We start from the raw sequence: 16,124 nt of genomic DNA, 5'->3' as shown, positions 1-16,124 counted from the left end.
CCACTACTTTGCCCGTCTTGCTGGATCAAGAAGGCGAGGACGTCACACAGCTGAATGTGTGCTGAACGCGGAGGTGTCGTACGTTCGGTACTCGATCGGTTGGATCACGAAGAAGTTCTACTACATCAACCACATTACTAAATGCTTCCGCTTACAGTCTATGAGTGTACGTAGACACAATCTCCCCTCTCGTTGCTATGCATCTCCATGGATAGATCTTGCGTGTGTGTAGAATTTTTTTTGTTTTCCATGCAACTTTGCCCAACAATTGATATATGGGAAAATAATGTTTGGTCTCCGGAAGGGTTCCGGAATTCACCAGAAGGGGTTTCGGATGTTTCCTGAAATGTTCGGGTACGGGAACACTTTATTTGGGCCAAGGGGTAAAGCCCACGAGGTTTTAGGAAGGTGCAAAAGGAAGTTTTGCAGAGGCCAGGGGCCACATGCCTGGGACCTTGGTGTATAGGGCCAGACGCCGAGGACCCTAGCGTCTGGTCCTAGAGTCCGAGAAGGACTCTTGCCTTGCGAGCCAATCCGACTTTGAGGAGGCTCCAAGAAACGACCCTAGGGCTCAACATATAAATAGAGGGGCAGGGCTAGCACCTGGAACACATCAAGATTCACCAAGCCGTGTGCTGGCAACCCCGCTCCCTCTAGTTCATCCTCCATCATAGTTTCTGTTGTGCTTGGCGAAGCCTTGTGGAGATTGTTCTTCATCACCACCATCACCACGCCATCGTGCTGCCGAAACTCATCTACTATTTCGCCCCTCTTGCTGGATCAAGAAGGAGATGACGTCATCGAGCTGAACGCGAGCTGAACACGGAGGTGCCGAACGTTCGGTACTTGATCGGGACGGATCGTGAAGGTGTATGACTACATCGACCGCGTTGATAATGCTTCCGCTTAGTGATCTTCAAGGGTATGAAGATGCTCTCCCCCTCTCGTAGCTATGCATCTCATAGATAGATCTTGCATGTGCGTTGAATTTTTTTGTTTTCCATGCAACGTTCCCCAACACGATCCTCGACCGACGAGCCACAAGGTCTCAGGTCACACAGCGGCCCGTTTCATCGGCTCACAACTCAATGTTTTCTTATATGATGTTTCTTTCGTTTTGGGCAAGTTGGTGTCTCCCTTCTGTCCGAAAAAGGTATGGGCAACAATGGCGACTCTTGCATTTAGGTCCCCTAGAGTTGTACTTTCAGTTTTTGTGGGTACTTTCTGCAAGGTGTTGTGCATCTGATCTTCTAGTTGCCTCTAGATCGTGACTACGTGTGGGTTCATAATCCAACTGTTAAATGAATGACACATAGTTTATCTTTAAAAAGAACTTCCACTAAAGGCTGAAAAAGAAGTGGAAAATGCCAATGGAGGCCTTGTCTCCAGGGAGCTCGGTATTTTAAAAATTTTGAAAGTCATTTTCAAGGTTTCAAAATTATTTTTTCCATAGAAACATATACGTTTTCCGCACGAACGCATGAAAAATCATTTGATTTTTTTGAGAAATAATCATTTGATTTTTCTGTGTTTTGTTGGCTGTACAAAAAAAGTTCTGGCCCAACAACAACAAAAATCAGCCCATCTTACAAATACGCTTTTGGCTTTTTCTGTATGCCATATGTGAAAGTATATGGTTATGAATTTTCGCACATACGTAATACACATGTGTGTCAGTGTGTGATTGTTTGCAAAAAAAAAATCAAATTTTTTCGCACTGTAGAAGTTTGGTTTTTCAAAACGATCTTCCTGAAGCTCGGCCACCCAAAGCCCGCACCTGAAAAGGAAGCTCCTATCTACCTCTCACTACGGTAGGTAGGTAGTTGATAAAACGTGCAAGCGGATGTGGTAGGCCAACCCTATTCGGCATTTAAATTCGTTACGGGAGTGCTCATTTGGTTTTCTGCTTGAATTTTTTTTCCAGTTTGCTCGTATGCCATTTGGTTTCTTTCTTTTGTTCAAAAACTATCAACGTGTTCAAAAAATCAGGAATATGTGGTGGGACCCTAGTTTCCATTTAAAATCATGAATATTTTTTCATGACACACGAATACTTTTTTGGACAACTATCAACATGTTCAAAAAATATGTGGAGGGTATTCTTTTAATGTGTAAACTATTTTTAAAGAGACGAGAACACTTTTAAAAATGCATGAACATTTTCCTAGAAATGATGACAAATTTCACAAAATATGTGGAGGGTTTTTTAAATGTGTGAACTATTTGACGCGAACACTTTTAAAAATGAATTAATAATTTCTAAAAAATTAAATATTTTTAGAGAATCACAAAATTTAAAAAAAATCGAATTTTTAAATTTGTAGATTTTTTTCCAGAATTTTGTTGACACAGAACAAACGCAGATGCTCACATACATGAATGCACACTCACTTGTATGAACACGCGTGCACACACACACACACATTCTATCCCTACCCCCAAGATATTGAGCTAATACAATATCTTGAGATTGATAAAGTCACCAAAGACGTCAAATGTCCCTTCCCACTGAACATACATCGCCGAAAAGTCTGAAATAAATATATGAATATGCGAGTAAGTTTAGAACTTGAGTCCTGGTGGGCTGTTTCGCCACAAGGAACCTTGCCATCTGAGCTCAGTTCGCACACTTTTTGAAATTCACATATCTTAAAGAGTGTTCATGTAAAATAGATTAGAAAGAAACCGAAAAAAAATTGGACTGCAAGTGGGCTGGCATTTTGACGCACTGAACTTAATAAAGGAACTGCCAAAGAAAAAATCTTCACAGTTTCAAAAGCAAAAAAGCTTCACACAATCAGTAATTACACAATATCTGTAGGCTTAATGCAAATGGGCCGCACAAAAAGACTGCAAGGTCCATATCAGCCCAAATACCTGCTAAGTGACAAAACCCTAACTCTCAGCAAGCACCCACGATTTGCCTCAAAAAAAAAAAAGAAGCACCCACGATTGCCTCCTCAAAAAATAAAAAAGCAAGCACCCACGAGCCCCTGGCGGCTCTCGGCGGGGCAGCGACCGGGGCAGCATGGTGCAGAGAAAGCAGACGAGCGGCGCGGCGCGTTGTCGCGGGCGTCTTGGTGTCTCCGGCGGCCCCGGGGGCTCGGGGGCCGCGCAGAGTCTTCGTGCTGCCACCGGGCGGGACGCGGCAAGTGCAAGCCGGAGCATGCAAGCGGAAACTTCCTCCGTTGCGCGGCGGCGGGACGTGATCAGGTTTGGCCCCTCAAATCCGCGATCTCAACTCTGGAATTTTAATAAATGCCAACGTTCAGTTCACTAGTTTCACTCGAGCTATATCTGTTCTGATCTGCAGATCCGTCATGCCATTCGCCGGCGTATCTGTCATCACCAACGGCAAGCTGTGCCTTTCCACCACGTCGGACGTCGACGCCGGCGCGGCCAGCGGCTACCACCTGCTTGTGGTGGAGGGCTACTCGCAAACAAAAGAGATGGTATCCAATGGCAAGCACATCATGTCTCGCCCATTCGTCGTAGGAGGCCATCGCTGGTGCATCAGTTACGCACCAAACGGTGACAGCTCCTACAGTGCTGACTGTGTTTCTCTCCATCTTGTCCTTCTTGATGACGATGTTGCCAAGGCTGTGAAGGTGCGGTTCGGGTTTAGTTTCATTGATCAGGTTGAGTGGCAAAATCCAATATACATTCGTGAAACTCAAACACACAGCTTCTCCAGCCATGATTCTATTAGGGGCTTCGATGATGCTGTGAGAAAAGATGCCCTTGAACAATCAAAGCATCTCAAGGGTGATAGTTTCACCATACGGTGTGGTGTCATGGTCTACAGGGATCTCGACACCGTGGATGCCGGTGCCACCGAGGTGCCGCTGCCTGACATACAGCAGCATTTGAACCGTCTCTTTGAAACTAAGGTAGGTGCTGATGTGACATTCAATGTCAGCGGCGAGACAATCGCTGCACACCGATGTGTGCTTGCAGCCCGGTCTCCAGTCTTCATGGCACAACTCTTTGGTCCCATGAAGGAGGGGGCTGCAACGTGTGACATACAGATCGAAGACATGGAAGCAAATGTGTTCAGGGCTATGCTTAGTTTCATCTACACAGACTCATTTCCCGAGATGGAGAATGATGAGGCAGAAGTTGAGGAAGAACAAGAAGTGGATGAAGTACTTTATGCAACATGGATGCAATGGATGCAAGACTTGCTTGTAGCTGCGGACAGATATGATATCCAACGGCTCAAGTTTTGCTGTGAAGAGGGGTTGTCTGAGTGCATGGATGTGAGCTCGGTGACGTCCACACTTGTGATAGCTGAGAAGTACCATTGCCAATATTTGAAGGAGGCATGCTTGAATTTCCTCAGAGTATCCCCCTCCAGTTTGCAAGAAGTAATGGCAACCAGTGACTGGGAGCATATTACAGTCACATATCCCTCTGTTTTGAACGAGCTCATTGCCATGCTTGCTTCGAAAGCGTAATTACATCTGATAATATGTATATATGAGGTTCCTGAGACCGATCGTAGTTTGTGTGTCTTACTTTTGATTCATGACATGTGGTTGATATAAATGATCTTGTAGGTATAAGCGTCTATATTGATCTGCATTGCCACACTGTGCAAGTTTCCTAGCAGTCGTTTTATACTTTTATTCTTGTAGATATAAATGATTTCCACTATACTTTAAGTGTGCATTCATTCATTTTGCTTCGTATGTAGTCCACCTAGTGAAATCTCTACAAAGACTTACATTTAGGAACAGAGGGAGTATATTGCTCGGCGCATTGTCTCATGTACAGCAATCCTTTGGTGATGTGTGCCATGCAAGGGGAGGTGTCGTGCCCTCTACTAAAAACATGACTTTCGGTCTGGTGTATTTTAAGAGCACAGATGACTGATGTCAATTTTGTTTGGAAAAACTTTTGAGATGGTGATGCTTTTTTTACATGTGCGGATCTATTTCTCATCTGGCCTTTATCACCGTAGCGATCTTTCTACGTTCTTGAACTAGGAATAACCATAGCGATCTTTCTATGTTCTTCAGAGATGGTGTATAATATGTATGCTTTGGTTGGCCATAACGATCATTCTTATATATGCCTTTAATACTGAACTTTCAGCTTTGCTGAGGTATATGTTAGGATCATACACTGACAGTTTCTCAAATTTGCCATGGTGTTACTCGCAAGCTCATGTGCTTATTTTGGTATTTCTGCTTGCAAATTGATAATAAAATGTTAACATTTGTAGTTGCCAAATTTTAAACTAGTTTCTCTTAGATCCAAAGCGATGTTGGAGAGGACAACACAACCAAAGTCCATCTCATCACTTGACCATCATGTCCTGATCAACTATAGTCGAAGAAGAAATTATTGTGGCTGTATTCATGGTTGTGTTGTCCTCATCATTGCAAGAGGTGTGTCACCGACCATGCTGCGTTCAATAGTCTAAAGTTCTCAACCTTTGTGATGGACAACTGATGCGGCTTTTCAAAGCCTTGGAGGTAACTCTAGCAGAGTCGTTATATTTACGACTGTCATAATGCATATAAAATGCGCTTCATATGCATTTGAAGGTTGGAGAGGCAACGCGCAAACTCTGAATCGACATAAAGTGTGCTCCATAAAATTTTCCCTGTGGGACCCGTTTATTAGTGGCTAGAAGATATCTTTGTTGCCCACCCAATAAGAATTTTTTCCGTGCTAGGAGTTCATTATGGATTTACAAAAATGGATTTTTAAAAAAGATAACAACTACGATTTGAACATTTTTAAAACTATGATTCTCTACTAATTGAACTACGGGCTCGCTCTTCTCTTGAAAGTGACCTCGTAGGCCAGGCTAGGGCTTTGGCTGCCGCAACTTCCACAATCACGCAGTAGACAAACGCATGTGCGTCCCGGATGCAAGATAAGGCCGACATGAGCGTGACTTCCATTTCTACACAGGCGGTCATTGAGATGCGGTCGAAGTAGGCGGGGGAGGCGAGGAGCGGCCGCCAGCTGATTCATCCTTATGCCCTTATGATGCGCTTTGTCCTCGACCCACTCGGAGTAGTCTCACGCCCTCTCACATAACTCTCTCTTGGTGAAGTCCTCTTCATCTCGCCAAGGAAAGATCCGCGGGGATGGCACTGTCATACTAACATGGTCGATGAGGGTGAGTGTGGCGGCGACAACAATGAGGAAATATAGGGTGAGTGTGGTGGCGCCGGCGATGGGAGCGATGAGGATTAATGTACCCGCAGATGGGTGCGCTCCAACGGGAAACATGGGTGGATTTGCCACATACTGGTAGGGGAATGGATGTGAAACGCGATGTCGACCATTAATTGGCTTTCGATGGAAAAATGGTTGCGGCATTGGCAGGGGTGAAAGTGGTTGTTGTACAAGCGACTGCACCATTAACTGGGTTGCGCGGAAAAGGAAGTGGTCGGGCTGAAACTTTTCTCCCGTGCAAATGGTTCAAGATGGAGGTCACTCCATATTGACACCCTCACCTCTAAATATGAAGGCTCGTGGACTCGATTTAAAGCGCCCTTTATAAATTATGCAGGCAGAGGGGTGTATGACGATTCTACAATTGCGACATTTTCGATCAAAATCATCATAATAACGATTATTATGCTGATCGGTCTGATATGAAGACCAAACTAAAGTTGCTTTTTCTTATGCATGTATAGTCTTATATGTGAATTCTTTATCGAGATATCGAAGAACATTGAGATTTAATTGACAGATGGTGTATTATACATTGCTGTAATTTTAAAGTTCGGATGGTCTTGTTTCTTTTCCTTTGATATGGTGCAATATCTCCTCACAAAAGAAATAAAGTCATCAACTTATTAGTCCCGAAAGAAATGAGGAGAATGTTTTGAAAGCGGCATCGAAAGAGATCGCACAAACTACGTAAACGCCATGTAGAAGACGGAATTCTAAGTCTAAACCCCCGGAAAAGGGCGAGAAAGAAAGGCAGGCAGCATTAGGTTCCCAGCCACCTCCCCGTCAAAAAAAAAAAAGGTTCCCAGCCACCTCGATGCAGCACCAAATACGGCGATGCGGCGCCGTCGCCTTCGCCGCGCTCCGGCGGGTCCGCCACTTCCCTCATCCCACCGTCGCCGCCGCTGCACCTCCTACGGCGGCGTGGAGATGCCCTTACACTCCCCCCCTCTACTCCACCGCCGGTGAGCACCTCCCGCGTCTCTCCTTGCTCCATGTACAGTATGATCTATCTCCGCTTCCTCCACCCCTTTAGCTTGGGGTTTGTGTGCGATAGTAGAACTGCGCCGTGTATCCGCTACGGATTTGCGTATTTTATGTTTAGGTTTCTCTTTTGACATTTCCGCAGCTTCAAGAGGAGAAAACCTTTCTGGCTCGAGGAGGGGGAAAGAAGTCCAATAGGTCCTCTCACTTCTTTTTTTTATTTGAGTACTAATTTTGTTTTCCCCAATTTTGTACCAGACATGATCCAGCAGCTGCCTGCAAACCTGGTACAGATCATGGAGCAGAGAATGAAATTTATAGAGCAGAAGAGTGCATACCTCCAGGAGCAAATCAACCAGGTAATTTTGGATGGAAGACCTCCTCTTTATGCCTCTTGTACACTTATGTTTGTTCCTAAGGTGGTAAGGTGACAAAATAAGAATAGTGTTGTTCTTGATCCTTGTGTAAGAACCAACACAGCCATACTGTGACTATCTTTGGTTTGATTTGGGTGTGGTGTTAATGAAGTCAGCCGGCTGCCTCACCGGAGGAATACTCGAGGGCTAACAAGGAGTTCCACAAGCTGGAGGGCACAATTGAATTGATCAAGGAGCTGCGGTCAAAGCAGAAGGTGAAGATCCCATCACGTTGTATATTGTCTGGCTTACGGTATGAAGGGTTGTGAGCATCTCTTCATTGTTAGTAGGAAATTGAGGGATTAACATCCTTGGTGACAAACTCCGTTGAAGATAAAGACATGCGTGAGATGGCAGCTGAGGAGCTCCTTGAGGCTGTTGAGGAGGATAAACGACTGCAGCATGAGTTGTTCAGAACTTTGCTTCCGAAAGATGAAGCTGATGAGAGGGACTGTATACTGGAGGTGCGAGCAGGTAAGACAGACCATATAATCCGTCCTTTTAGTTGCCTGCTTGTGTTTGCTCATTTTTATCAGGCCGGTAGTGGTTGATGATGATATACTGTTGCAGGAACTGGAGGAGAAGAAGCTTCTTTGTTTGCTATGGATATATTCAAAATGTCGGGTGGATGTTCATGTTTCGCCGGATCAAATGTCTGTTGTGACCCTTGGTCTGTCTTATTAACTAACTTGATTCTTCTATGTTATAGGTATGAGAAGTATTCCCAAAATAATGGGTGGAAATTTGATACTATTGACATAATGGAGTCTGCTGTAAGAGGATACAAGGTACAACTTGTTGGCAGTGTTCTGTTGTGAATGTGCACATGGTTAATCACTACAGCATAAATATCTCAATGATCTTGTACACACAGAATCTCTCTGAAGTTCTAACTTGCATTATTCTTCCACACTAGGAAGCTAGTGGGACCATTTCAGGCCCTGGGGTATACGGGAAACTTAAATTTGAGAGTGGTATTCATAGAGTTCAGGTATGATAAGTTGATAACAAGTCATTTTTCTGTTATCCATCACATTGGTCTCCTCATCCTTTCAGTTATTTGACTAAATCCTATTCATGGCAGCGAGTTCCAGTAACTGAGAAATCTGGACGTGTGCACACTAGTGCTGTATCAGTCGCTGTTCTTCCTCAAGCGGACGAGGTTGGAATTGGCTATCGCATTTCGATAGCCCCCTTTTCTTCTGAAATCCTTTCTTTTTTCATCTCTGCAATTTGTGGCATGACTAGTAGTTCTAAAAATCGCTTCTGCAAGAGCAGGTTGATGTCCAACTGCGTAATGAGGACTTGAGAATTGATACCTACAGATCAGGTGGCTCCGGAGGCCAGTCTGTCAATACGACTGATAGTGCTGTTAGGATAACTCATCTTCCAACTGGAACAGTGGTTGCAATACAAGATGAGAGATCACAGCATCAGGTTGGAACACACACACTAATCTGCTTTTGCCATAGATTTCACTTTTAAGTCAGAAAATGTATGCTTGTGTTGCTCAGTTCTACATTTCAACCTTGTGTTTGCTATGGCGTTGATGTGTGTCATCTTTTTTGGCTTGTCCATTCATAGCGTTGATGTCATTAGCATAGACTTAAAAAGATTGCTTCGCTCCCAGTGAACTGTCTGTACATCTCATGTCCATGATTATGCGTTGATAAATGAGTCTGCTCCATTAATTTTATATCTCTGTAGAACAAGGCTAAGGCTCTCAAAGTTCTCCGGGCAAGACTATATGAATTGGAAAGGCATAGGCTCCATACAGACCGGTCGAAGCTCCGATCAGAGCAGGTACCTCACTATTCGTTAGCTTCCCATATCAATGCAATTGATGGGATCACTAAGGCCTAACCTTGTTGCAGATTGGAAGTGGTGACAGGTCTGAGCGCATCAGAACATACAACTTCCCACAAGGGCGTGTCACCGACCACCGTGTCGGGGTCACGCACCACTCCATAGTGGACGTCATGGAGGGAGAGAGCCTGGACGTCTTCATCGAAGCGCTGCTGCTGCAAGAAGAGATGGATGCAATTGCTTCGTTTGCTTCGTGAGCCCTAAGTTTTGTGGATTTCTTCGTGGAGCGACAAACCACATCATAAACACACAGAACACTGAACCAACGAAGAGAGGAAACTTTAGGATTCACAGTGTATTGTTCGTCTGTTCTGAGTTGTCATGTTTCTCCGATCCTTGTTATCTCGGGTTATGGTCTTTCTTTCGTTGTTTTGTGACCAGCTGTTGGTTCTCATGTTTTCCCTGTGTATTTTCTTTCGGGTTAATCCCAGATTTTCTGCGGTTTCTTCTTTGGTAAAAGAACTGCCTGGATCTTTGGTCACCTTTGAATTGAATTGAAATGCTAAATTCTCTTAAAAAACTAAATTAATGTGGAAGCCGAGGGAGAGAGGATCCTGGGCAATGGGGGATTTGTTTGTTGTGCCTAGGCCATAGGGCCGCCCTACCTTGATTTTGTAAACAATAAAAATAAAAATACATTTACGCATACAACTTTTACCACTGTTTTTTTTAGGGATCATGCAACTTTATTCAATGAGTCTTGCTATGCGTACGACTCTTGCTTGTCCGATTTCATACAACATAGCAGATCAAGCCGTTCAACTCTTGCTTGTCCGATTTCATATGACATAGCAGATCAAGCCGTTCAACTCCTGATCCAAATGGCAGCACACCACTAGACTAGGCATTGATCCAAATGGCAGCACACCACTAGACTAGGCATCGTATAGAGTCGGACAGAATAAAATCATACGCACAGTAGTTCCGTTATTCAATGATATTAAGAGGTGCAGATACATGATCATGCAACTTTTACTACCGTAATCTTTTTCTTTGGCGAGATTTTTTTTGATTTATTCATCTTTAACCGTGACAGTATAACAAACACTAGAAATAATAAAAGTTGCAATCAGATCCGTAGACAACCTAGCTTTAATCTATCAGCTTCAAAGTTGTGGCCTCTGGTGTACACGTTGGACAATCTCCCGAACAATAGTACTACTGTAGCGGCCTCCCGCCTTATCCTGGACGTCTCTGATTACTTCCAAACAGTCAAAAAACTACAGGCCAAAGGCCAAAGCTTGTCGACACGACAGGGCTTCAAAAACTGTATGATCCGTGATGTTCTTGGACGTGATCGAGGACGAGCCCAGGAACTCGCCCTGATCAGTGCGGCCGCACAGCAACGTCTACCAGCTCTATAGTTTTGCTGGCAAAAATTCGCTTGAAAAAGGGTGAGGGCCACTCCAACAAAACAGACGAGAACCTTTTTAAAAAAAAAACGAGAAATCCCCAGCGGTCTGCGAGCACGAGGGCTCCCTCCCCTCCCCTGCTCCCCGCATCATTCGCAGCCTCCGAAAACAAACACAAAACCCCAAACGCCCCCTTCCCAAACCCTAGCCCCTCGGGCGGCCGGACGGCCTCCTCGCTGGCCCGGCCAACACACCGCGGAGGTGCGGCGGCAGCCCGCCATTCGCCCGGCCCTTCCGTCGCCTAGCGCCTCTTCCGCGCCGTTCGCCCCGCAGGCAGTGCAAGCTGCAAAATCCGCGCTCTGCACTCCGGCGGACCTCCCACCCCCCTCCGGGCGCCAGGGTAAATTGGTTTCCAATCCCACGCCCGAGGCTGAAAATGTCTCCAGTTGCCATGGTTTTAGTTAGGGGCGGCGAGACGATTCTTGCGAGGCTTCTATGGAGATTTTGTTTAGTTACTCAGGGTAGAGGTGTTGAGCAGCACCAGTGAGGTGTTACCTGGTTGACTTTAGCTTGTAGTATCTTGACGATCCCGTACCATCCTGCCTCGCCTCATGAATTTGCACCTAGGAAGAGACGTTTTGTTTACTCGACCGCCGTTTGATTCATGCATTGATCTTAGTGTTGTTTAGGATGTCACGCCCCAGTTCGATTCGGTTTCGATGTAATTCCAGTTCTGTGCCAGTTGTGTGATTTGCATCGTACCTCTGTTTGCGAGAATGCCATGTGGAAACAGAGTCATGTTGAATAACAATTCTGCACATATCTCTGTTTTTCTCAACTTTTCGGAGATTGGCCCTTGATTGCCGTGTCTGACAAACATTTTATTATTGACATAGATGGAGGAAAAGGGACAATCTACATGGTTGATCACTAGTCATGCCTAAGTTGTTACAAACTAGACCGAAGTTTCATACTTATGCATATCCAGTGCCTGAAGGCCATGGCTCACTTGTATTTAGATTTTTGAATGCAACTATGGTCTTGTTCCATTAGATCACAAATTACACTTGAAAACGCGTGTAGAACAAGACACAGCTAACTGTAACATGCATGGCTATGATGTCCTCTCTGAATGGACCAAAACTTCCCCATCCCTGAATGGACCAAAACTTCCCCATCCATGTCTCAGCGAAAAGAAATAGATCTGACATTGTGATCTTCCGGCTATTTAGACTTGTTTTCATACTTTTAAGGATGATGACTCTGTGCTTGCAGATGACTAGGTGGGATGAAATTCTGACCCTTCCAGTTCAGAACCCAACCATATTAGAGTTTTCAGCAGCAGATATCACGTGGTCCATGGTGGAGGGCTGGAAGGACTCAATGGACAGGCTTGCGCTCATTCCGTTTTCTAGGGTGGGTGATTTTGTCAGAGGAGAATCAAACAGCAAAGCATGCCCGACAAGATTCCACGTTGAGGCACGGAGAAGGCGTTCTCCAACCATGACCTGCAAACCAAAAGTCGACGGGATACTTGAGTATATTCTGTAAGTAAATGGAAGCATGCCTAGTGTTTATGCATCACATGTTGTGTGAGTGGCTGGTTGTGTGCCTTGTCCTTGATGCTTTTGGCTTTAGCTGTTAACTAGTTGAGATGCTAGAATTTAAACAGAATATTTGAACACGGCGACACCATTCCATGCAGGTATTGGTGTTCTTTTGGTCCGGATGATTATAGAAAGGGTGGTGCTGTCCGGCCTAGCAGATCCTCTTGCGGAAAGAGGAAAACACCCGCTGGTCGCCCTAATACAAAGAGGGGGTGTGTTTGCCATTTTATTGTGAAGCGTTTGATCGCTGAACCATCATTGGCTCTTGTGATATATAACCACAACAAGCATGTAGATAAGAAAGGCACACCATGTCATGGTCCCATGGACAAGATGGCTGTAGGGACGAAGGCAATGTTTGCACCTTACATATCGGATGAATTACTCCTTGAAGTTATGTCTTTGCTCTATGTTGGTATTCCTGTTGAGACCATAATGCAGAGACATACTGAAATGGTTGAAAAGCAAGGAGGACCATCAAATCGTGATGATCTTCTTACTCACAGATATGTTAGGAGGCTGGAAAGAAAAATGCGGCGTTCTGTTTATGAACTTGATGATGACGATGCTGTTAGTATGAACAAATGGGTTGAAAATAACCAGGACTGTGTATTTTTCTATGAAGATTTTTCCGATAATGATACCTTTGTCTTGGGCATTCAGACAGATTGGCAGCTACAGCAGATGATTCAGTATGGCAACCGCAGTTTACTGGCTTCTGATTCAAAGTTTGGAACAAACAAGTTAAAGGTCTGCCAATGTCATCTGGTTCATTTTTTGTTTTTTTCATAGTAGTTTAGTTTGCTTGAAGGGGAGCCTTGGCGCAGTGGTAAAGCTGCTGCCTTGTGACCATGAGGTCATGGGTTCAAGTCCTGGAAACAGCCTCTTACAGAAATGTAGGGAAAGGCTGCGTACTATAGACCCAAAGTGGTCGGACCCTTCCCTGGACCCTGCGCAAGCGGGAGCTACATGCACCAGGTTGCCCTTTTTTTTTTATAGTAGTTTAGTTTGCTTGATTTCATAGTAGTATCGTTCTTTGCCATTTTGCAGTATCCTGTACATAGCATCCTTGTTTTCGACCAACAGAAAAATGCAATTCCTGTTGCTTGGATCATCACTCCCAATTTTACACATGGTGAGATATATAGATGGATGGGTGCTCTATATGATCGGGTTCGTACAAAAGACCCGACATGGCAGTTGGGTGGCTTCATTATTGATGATCCCTTGACCGATGTGCGCACTATGAGGTAACTAATGCTTCTGTGTCAGTGTACTGCTTCCTGGGTTTGTGGTGCCTGAGTATATTGCTTGCTGAACAGGGAAGTGTTTCAGTGCCCGGTGTTGATTTCCTTATGGCGTGTCCGTCACGCTTGGCATAAAAATTTGATGAGCAAGTGTTCAGATTTTGAGAGGCGTTCAATGATGGCTAAACGACTCGGGGAGGCAATATCCAGCATCTGCAGAGGAAATGGTGATACAGAATTATTTCAGGCCTTCCTGGAAGATTTTATTGATTGCTCTGGCTTTGTGGACTACTTCAAAGCTCTATGGTTTCCAAGACTTGGTTGGTCCATATACCTTGCTTTTCTGGCCATATTTGGATTTTACTTGTTACAGTTTTTTTTTTGGTAAGTTCTCTTATTGAACCGTTTAATCTCAATATCTTCCAGGGGCATGGACAGCCGTCCTGAAGACCAACCCGTTGGCTACTGCTGAGGTAGCTTCAGCAATTGAGAGGTACCATCACCTGCTAAAACTTCGTCTGTTGAATGAGGCAGATGAAAGTATCTACCAGCGTGCAGACTGGTTGGTTCATAAGTTGGGTACGAAGGTTCACTCTTACTACTGGTTGGATGAATTTTCTGGGAAGGACAGTTTCTCTCGTTACTGGAGGAGTGAGTGGAAAACTGGCCCAAACCCATGGCAGCAGGGATTGCAAATTCCGGATTCTGATATTGTAATTGAAGGCAATTGTGCTAGAGTCGTCTGCCAGAAGCACAAGGAGAAGTCCCATGCCATACTGAACCCAGGTTCTGAGCTTGCATTGTGTGACTGTAGCTGGTCAAGGAAGGGAAACCTTTGCAAGCATGCAATGAAGTCTGCTAAGGTTTGCCGTGACAGGGGATTGGCGCCGCCATCTTTGGCGCTGCTTCGCTACTACCAGGCACTGGCAAATGTTGTTCATTGCCCACCCAGTGACTCTGTGATATGCGACCATGCAATCGCGGTGGCAGTTTCTGTGAGAACACAGTTAGATGCGTTGCTTGCCGCCACCAACGGCAGTTCTCCAGATACCTCACTTTTCAAGGGTCCACAATCAACCAGTGACACTGAACCCAGAGAACCTGATGTTCGGGAAGCCAACATTGAAACTGGCAGTGAAGTTCCCGCTGATGAGGATAGTGACGAGGACAGTCCTGCCTGCAAGAGAAGGAAGTCTAGAGGGGCATCTTATGAAGAGGAAACCGCTGCAGCGACGCAAGCCGCGCAGGTTTCTGAAGCTGAGAGCAGTCAAGCGACTTCTGTACGGGAACTTGATCACTGTCAGGATAGTCCTGCTTGCCAGGAAAGAGTGCGCAGAGAAACTGCTGACGGTGATGAAGGAACTGCAGTGTTGGAAATTTCTGATGACGAGGAAGAAACTGCAGTGGAGCAAATCACGCAACCTTCTGAAAGTGAGAACAGTCAAGCGACCTGTGTGCAGGAACTTGATCGTGCTCAGGATAGTCCCGCTCACCAGGAAAGAGTGGGCAGATAAACTTGGGACGGCGATGAAGGAACTGCGGCCGTGCAAAGGAACTGATGGACTGAATGGTTCTTCTTCTGTCGAGGTTAGATTAGCTGATCGGATAGATGGGGACAGGACGCCTTAGGCCTCTCCTTTTCTCGTCTGAAACCACCAGTTTGTTTGTGCGGTTTGTATATTTTCAGCCACCGAAACTTCATGCTTACCGAATGAATGCATCTGGAAGTCAGGCAACACGCAACCAATGCTTATCCTTGTAGCGGATCAGGGAACCATGTGAATAAAGCGCAACAATCTCATGTACGTGGTTTACAATCACATGAGGTTGTTACTTTGCCCCCTGTATTACGACGATTTTCCCTAAATGATGGGCAAATCTGAATTGCTGCTGATGGAGGTTATGTTAATCTTCTCTTCCCGCAGCAAGCTCATACTGGGAGCGAGCAAGCTCGTGCCCCGATCGAAATAAGAAGCTGCTTCATGGCAAGAGTGCATTACATCTACAGTACTAAATTAAATTTCAGCTGATACGACTCGATAACTGAACTTTCGTGGGCGTGAAACCACGAGCCTCGCGCTGTTCTACCGGAGCTCCGCAACCCAAACACCAACAAAATCAGTACAATTCCCTCAACCAATACTTGCGGAGTACTCCCCCTGTACTGTGATGAATAGAATTGTATCGACAGAGACAATGGAGCAAATGATTCGAACAGTTCTTTATTGATGATGAATGAACACTTATATACAGTGGGAGCAGTCGTTTGTTGATGATGAATGAACACTTAATGGGAACAGTCGCCTCCGAGGGACGCGATGGTTCATAGAGATGCCTTTCCAGGAACTGCCGTGACGGTTGCTGGAAGTGTGCAACCACACATGTGAGAAGGAGTTGGAATTATCCCCTAATAACCGCAAGGGTTATCTATTTTTAACACGTACCATAATTTATGTG

At 45.1% G+C, this 16,124-nt stretch overlaps 3 protein-coding genes across 4 annotated transcripts; all 3 read left to right on the top strand.

Moving 5' to 3' along the window:
• The first annotated feature begins 2,832 nt into the window (after positions 1–2,832).
• LOC119302772 (BTB/POZ and MATH domain-containing protein 1-like) lies at positions 2,833–4,498 on the top strand. Its single transcript, XM_037579824.1, has 3 exons — positions 2,833–2,942; positions 2,977–3,213; positions 3,314–4,498. The coding sequence occupies exons 1-3, from the start codon at positions 2,833–2,835 to the stop codon at positions 4,455–4,457; spliced, it is 1,491 nt and encodes a 496-aa protein (XP_037435721.1). The 3' UTR covers positions 4,458–4,498.
• A 2,466-nt stretch (positions 4,499–6,964) lies between these two features.
• LOC119323744 (peptide chain release factor 1-like) lies at positions 6,965–9,955 on the top strand. 2 transcript variants are annotated; one of them, XM_037597457.1, is made up of 11 exons: positions 6,965–7,160; positions 7,438–7,538; positions 7,712–7,810; positions 7,886–8,069; positions 8,166–8,214; positions 8,305–8,383; positions 8,512–8,586; positions 8,680–8,757; positions 8,874–9,032; positions 9,303–9,398; positions 9,470–9,955. In XM_037597457.1, the coding sequence occupies exons 1-11, from the start codon at positions 7,013–7,015 to the stop codon at positions 9,656–9,658; spliced, it is 1,257 nt and encodes a 418-aa protein (XP_037453354.1). In that variant the 5' UTR covers positions 6,965–7,012; the 3' UTR covers positions 9,659–9,955. The 2 variants fall into 2 exon arrangements, with proteins under 2 accessions (XP_037453354.1, XP_037453358.1); XM_037597461.1 differs by lacking the exon at positions 6,965–7,160 and having other exon boundaries at positions 7,708–7,810.
• Positions 9,956–10,949: 994 nt separating this feature from the next.
• LOC119323736 lies at positions 10,950–15,514 on the top strand. Its single transcript, XM_037597444.1, has 6 exons — positions 10,950–11,213; positions 12,089–12,360; positions 12,519–13,170; positions 13,471–13,670; positions 13,743–13,987; positions 14,094–15,514. Exons 2-6 carry the CDS (start codon positions 12,089–12,091, stop codon positions 15,179–15,181), a joined length of 2,457 nt encoding a protein of 818 aa, XP_037453341.1. The 5' UTR covers positions 10,950–11,213; the 3' UTR covers positions 15,182–15,514.
• Positions 15,515–16,124: the final 610 nt, after the last annotated feature.

This window comes from Triticum dicoccoides, chromosome 1B (genome assembly GCF_002162155.2).
Source record: "Triticum dicoccoides isolate Atlit2015 ecotype Zavitan chromosome 1B, WEW_v2.0, whole genome shotgun sequence".
NCBI lineage: Eukaryota > Viridiplantae > Streptophyta > Magnoliopsida > Poales > Poaceae > Triticum > Triticum dicoccoides.
The sequence above is the reverse complement of the archived record's forward strand: the minus strand, read 5'-3'. Positions and strand labels throughout refer to the sequence as shown.

Excerpts from the sequence above, each read along its gene's own strand:
- LOC119323744 (XM_037597457.1), top strand. The coding sequence starts at position 7,013 with ATGCAGCACCAAATACGGCGATGCGGCGCCGTCGCCTTCGCCGCGCTC. Across the intron at positions 7,811-7,885 it reads AGCTGCGGTCAAAGCAGAAG|GAAATTGAGGGATTAACATC; the intron begins GTGAAGATCCCA and ends CATTGTTAGTAG. Across the intron at positions 8,758-8,873 it reads TTCTTCCTCAAGCGGACGAG|GTTGATGTCCAACTGCGTAA; the intron begins GTTGGAATTGGC and ends CTGCAAGAGCAG.
- LOC119302772 (XM_037579824.1), top strand. The coding sequence starts at position 2,833 with ATGGGCCGCACAAAAAGACTGCAAGGTCCATATCAGCCCAAATACCTG. Across the intron at positions 2,943-2,976 it reads GCCTCAAAAAAAAAAAAGAA|CAAGCACCCACGAGCCCCTG; the intron begins GCACCCACGATT and ends AAAATAAAAAAG. Across the intron at positions 3,214-3,313 it reads CGGCGGCGGGACGTGATCAG|ATCCGTCATGCCATTCGCCG; the intron begins GTTTGGCCCCTC and ends TCTGATCTGCAG.
- LOC119323736 (XM_037597444.1), top strand. The coding sequence starts at position 12,089 with ATGACTAGGTGGGATGAAATTCTGACCCTTCCAGTTCAGAACCCAACC. Across the intron at positions 12,361-12,518 it reads GGGATACTTGAGTATATTCT|GTATTGGTGTTCTTTTGGTC; the intron begins GTAAGTAAATGG and ends CATTCCATGCAG. Across the intron at positions 13,988-14,093 it reads TCTATGGTTTCCAAGACTTG|GGGCATGGACAGCCGTCCTG; the intron begins GTTGGTCCATAT and ends AATATCTTCCAG.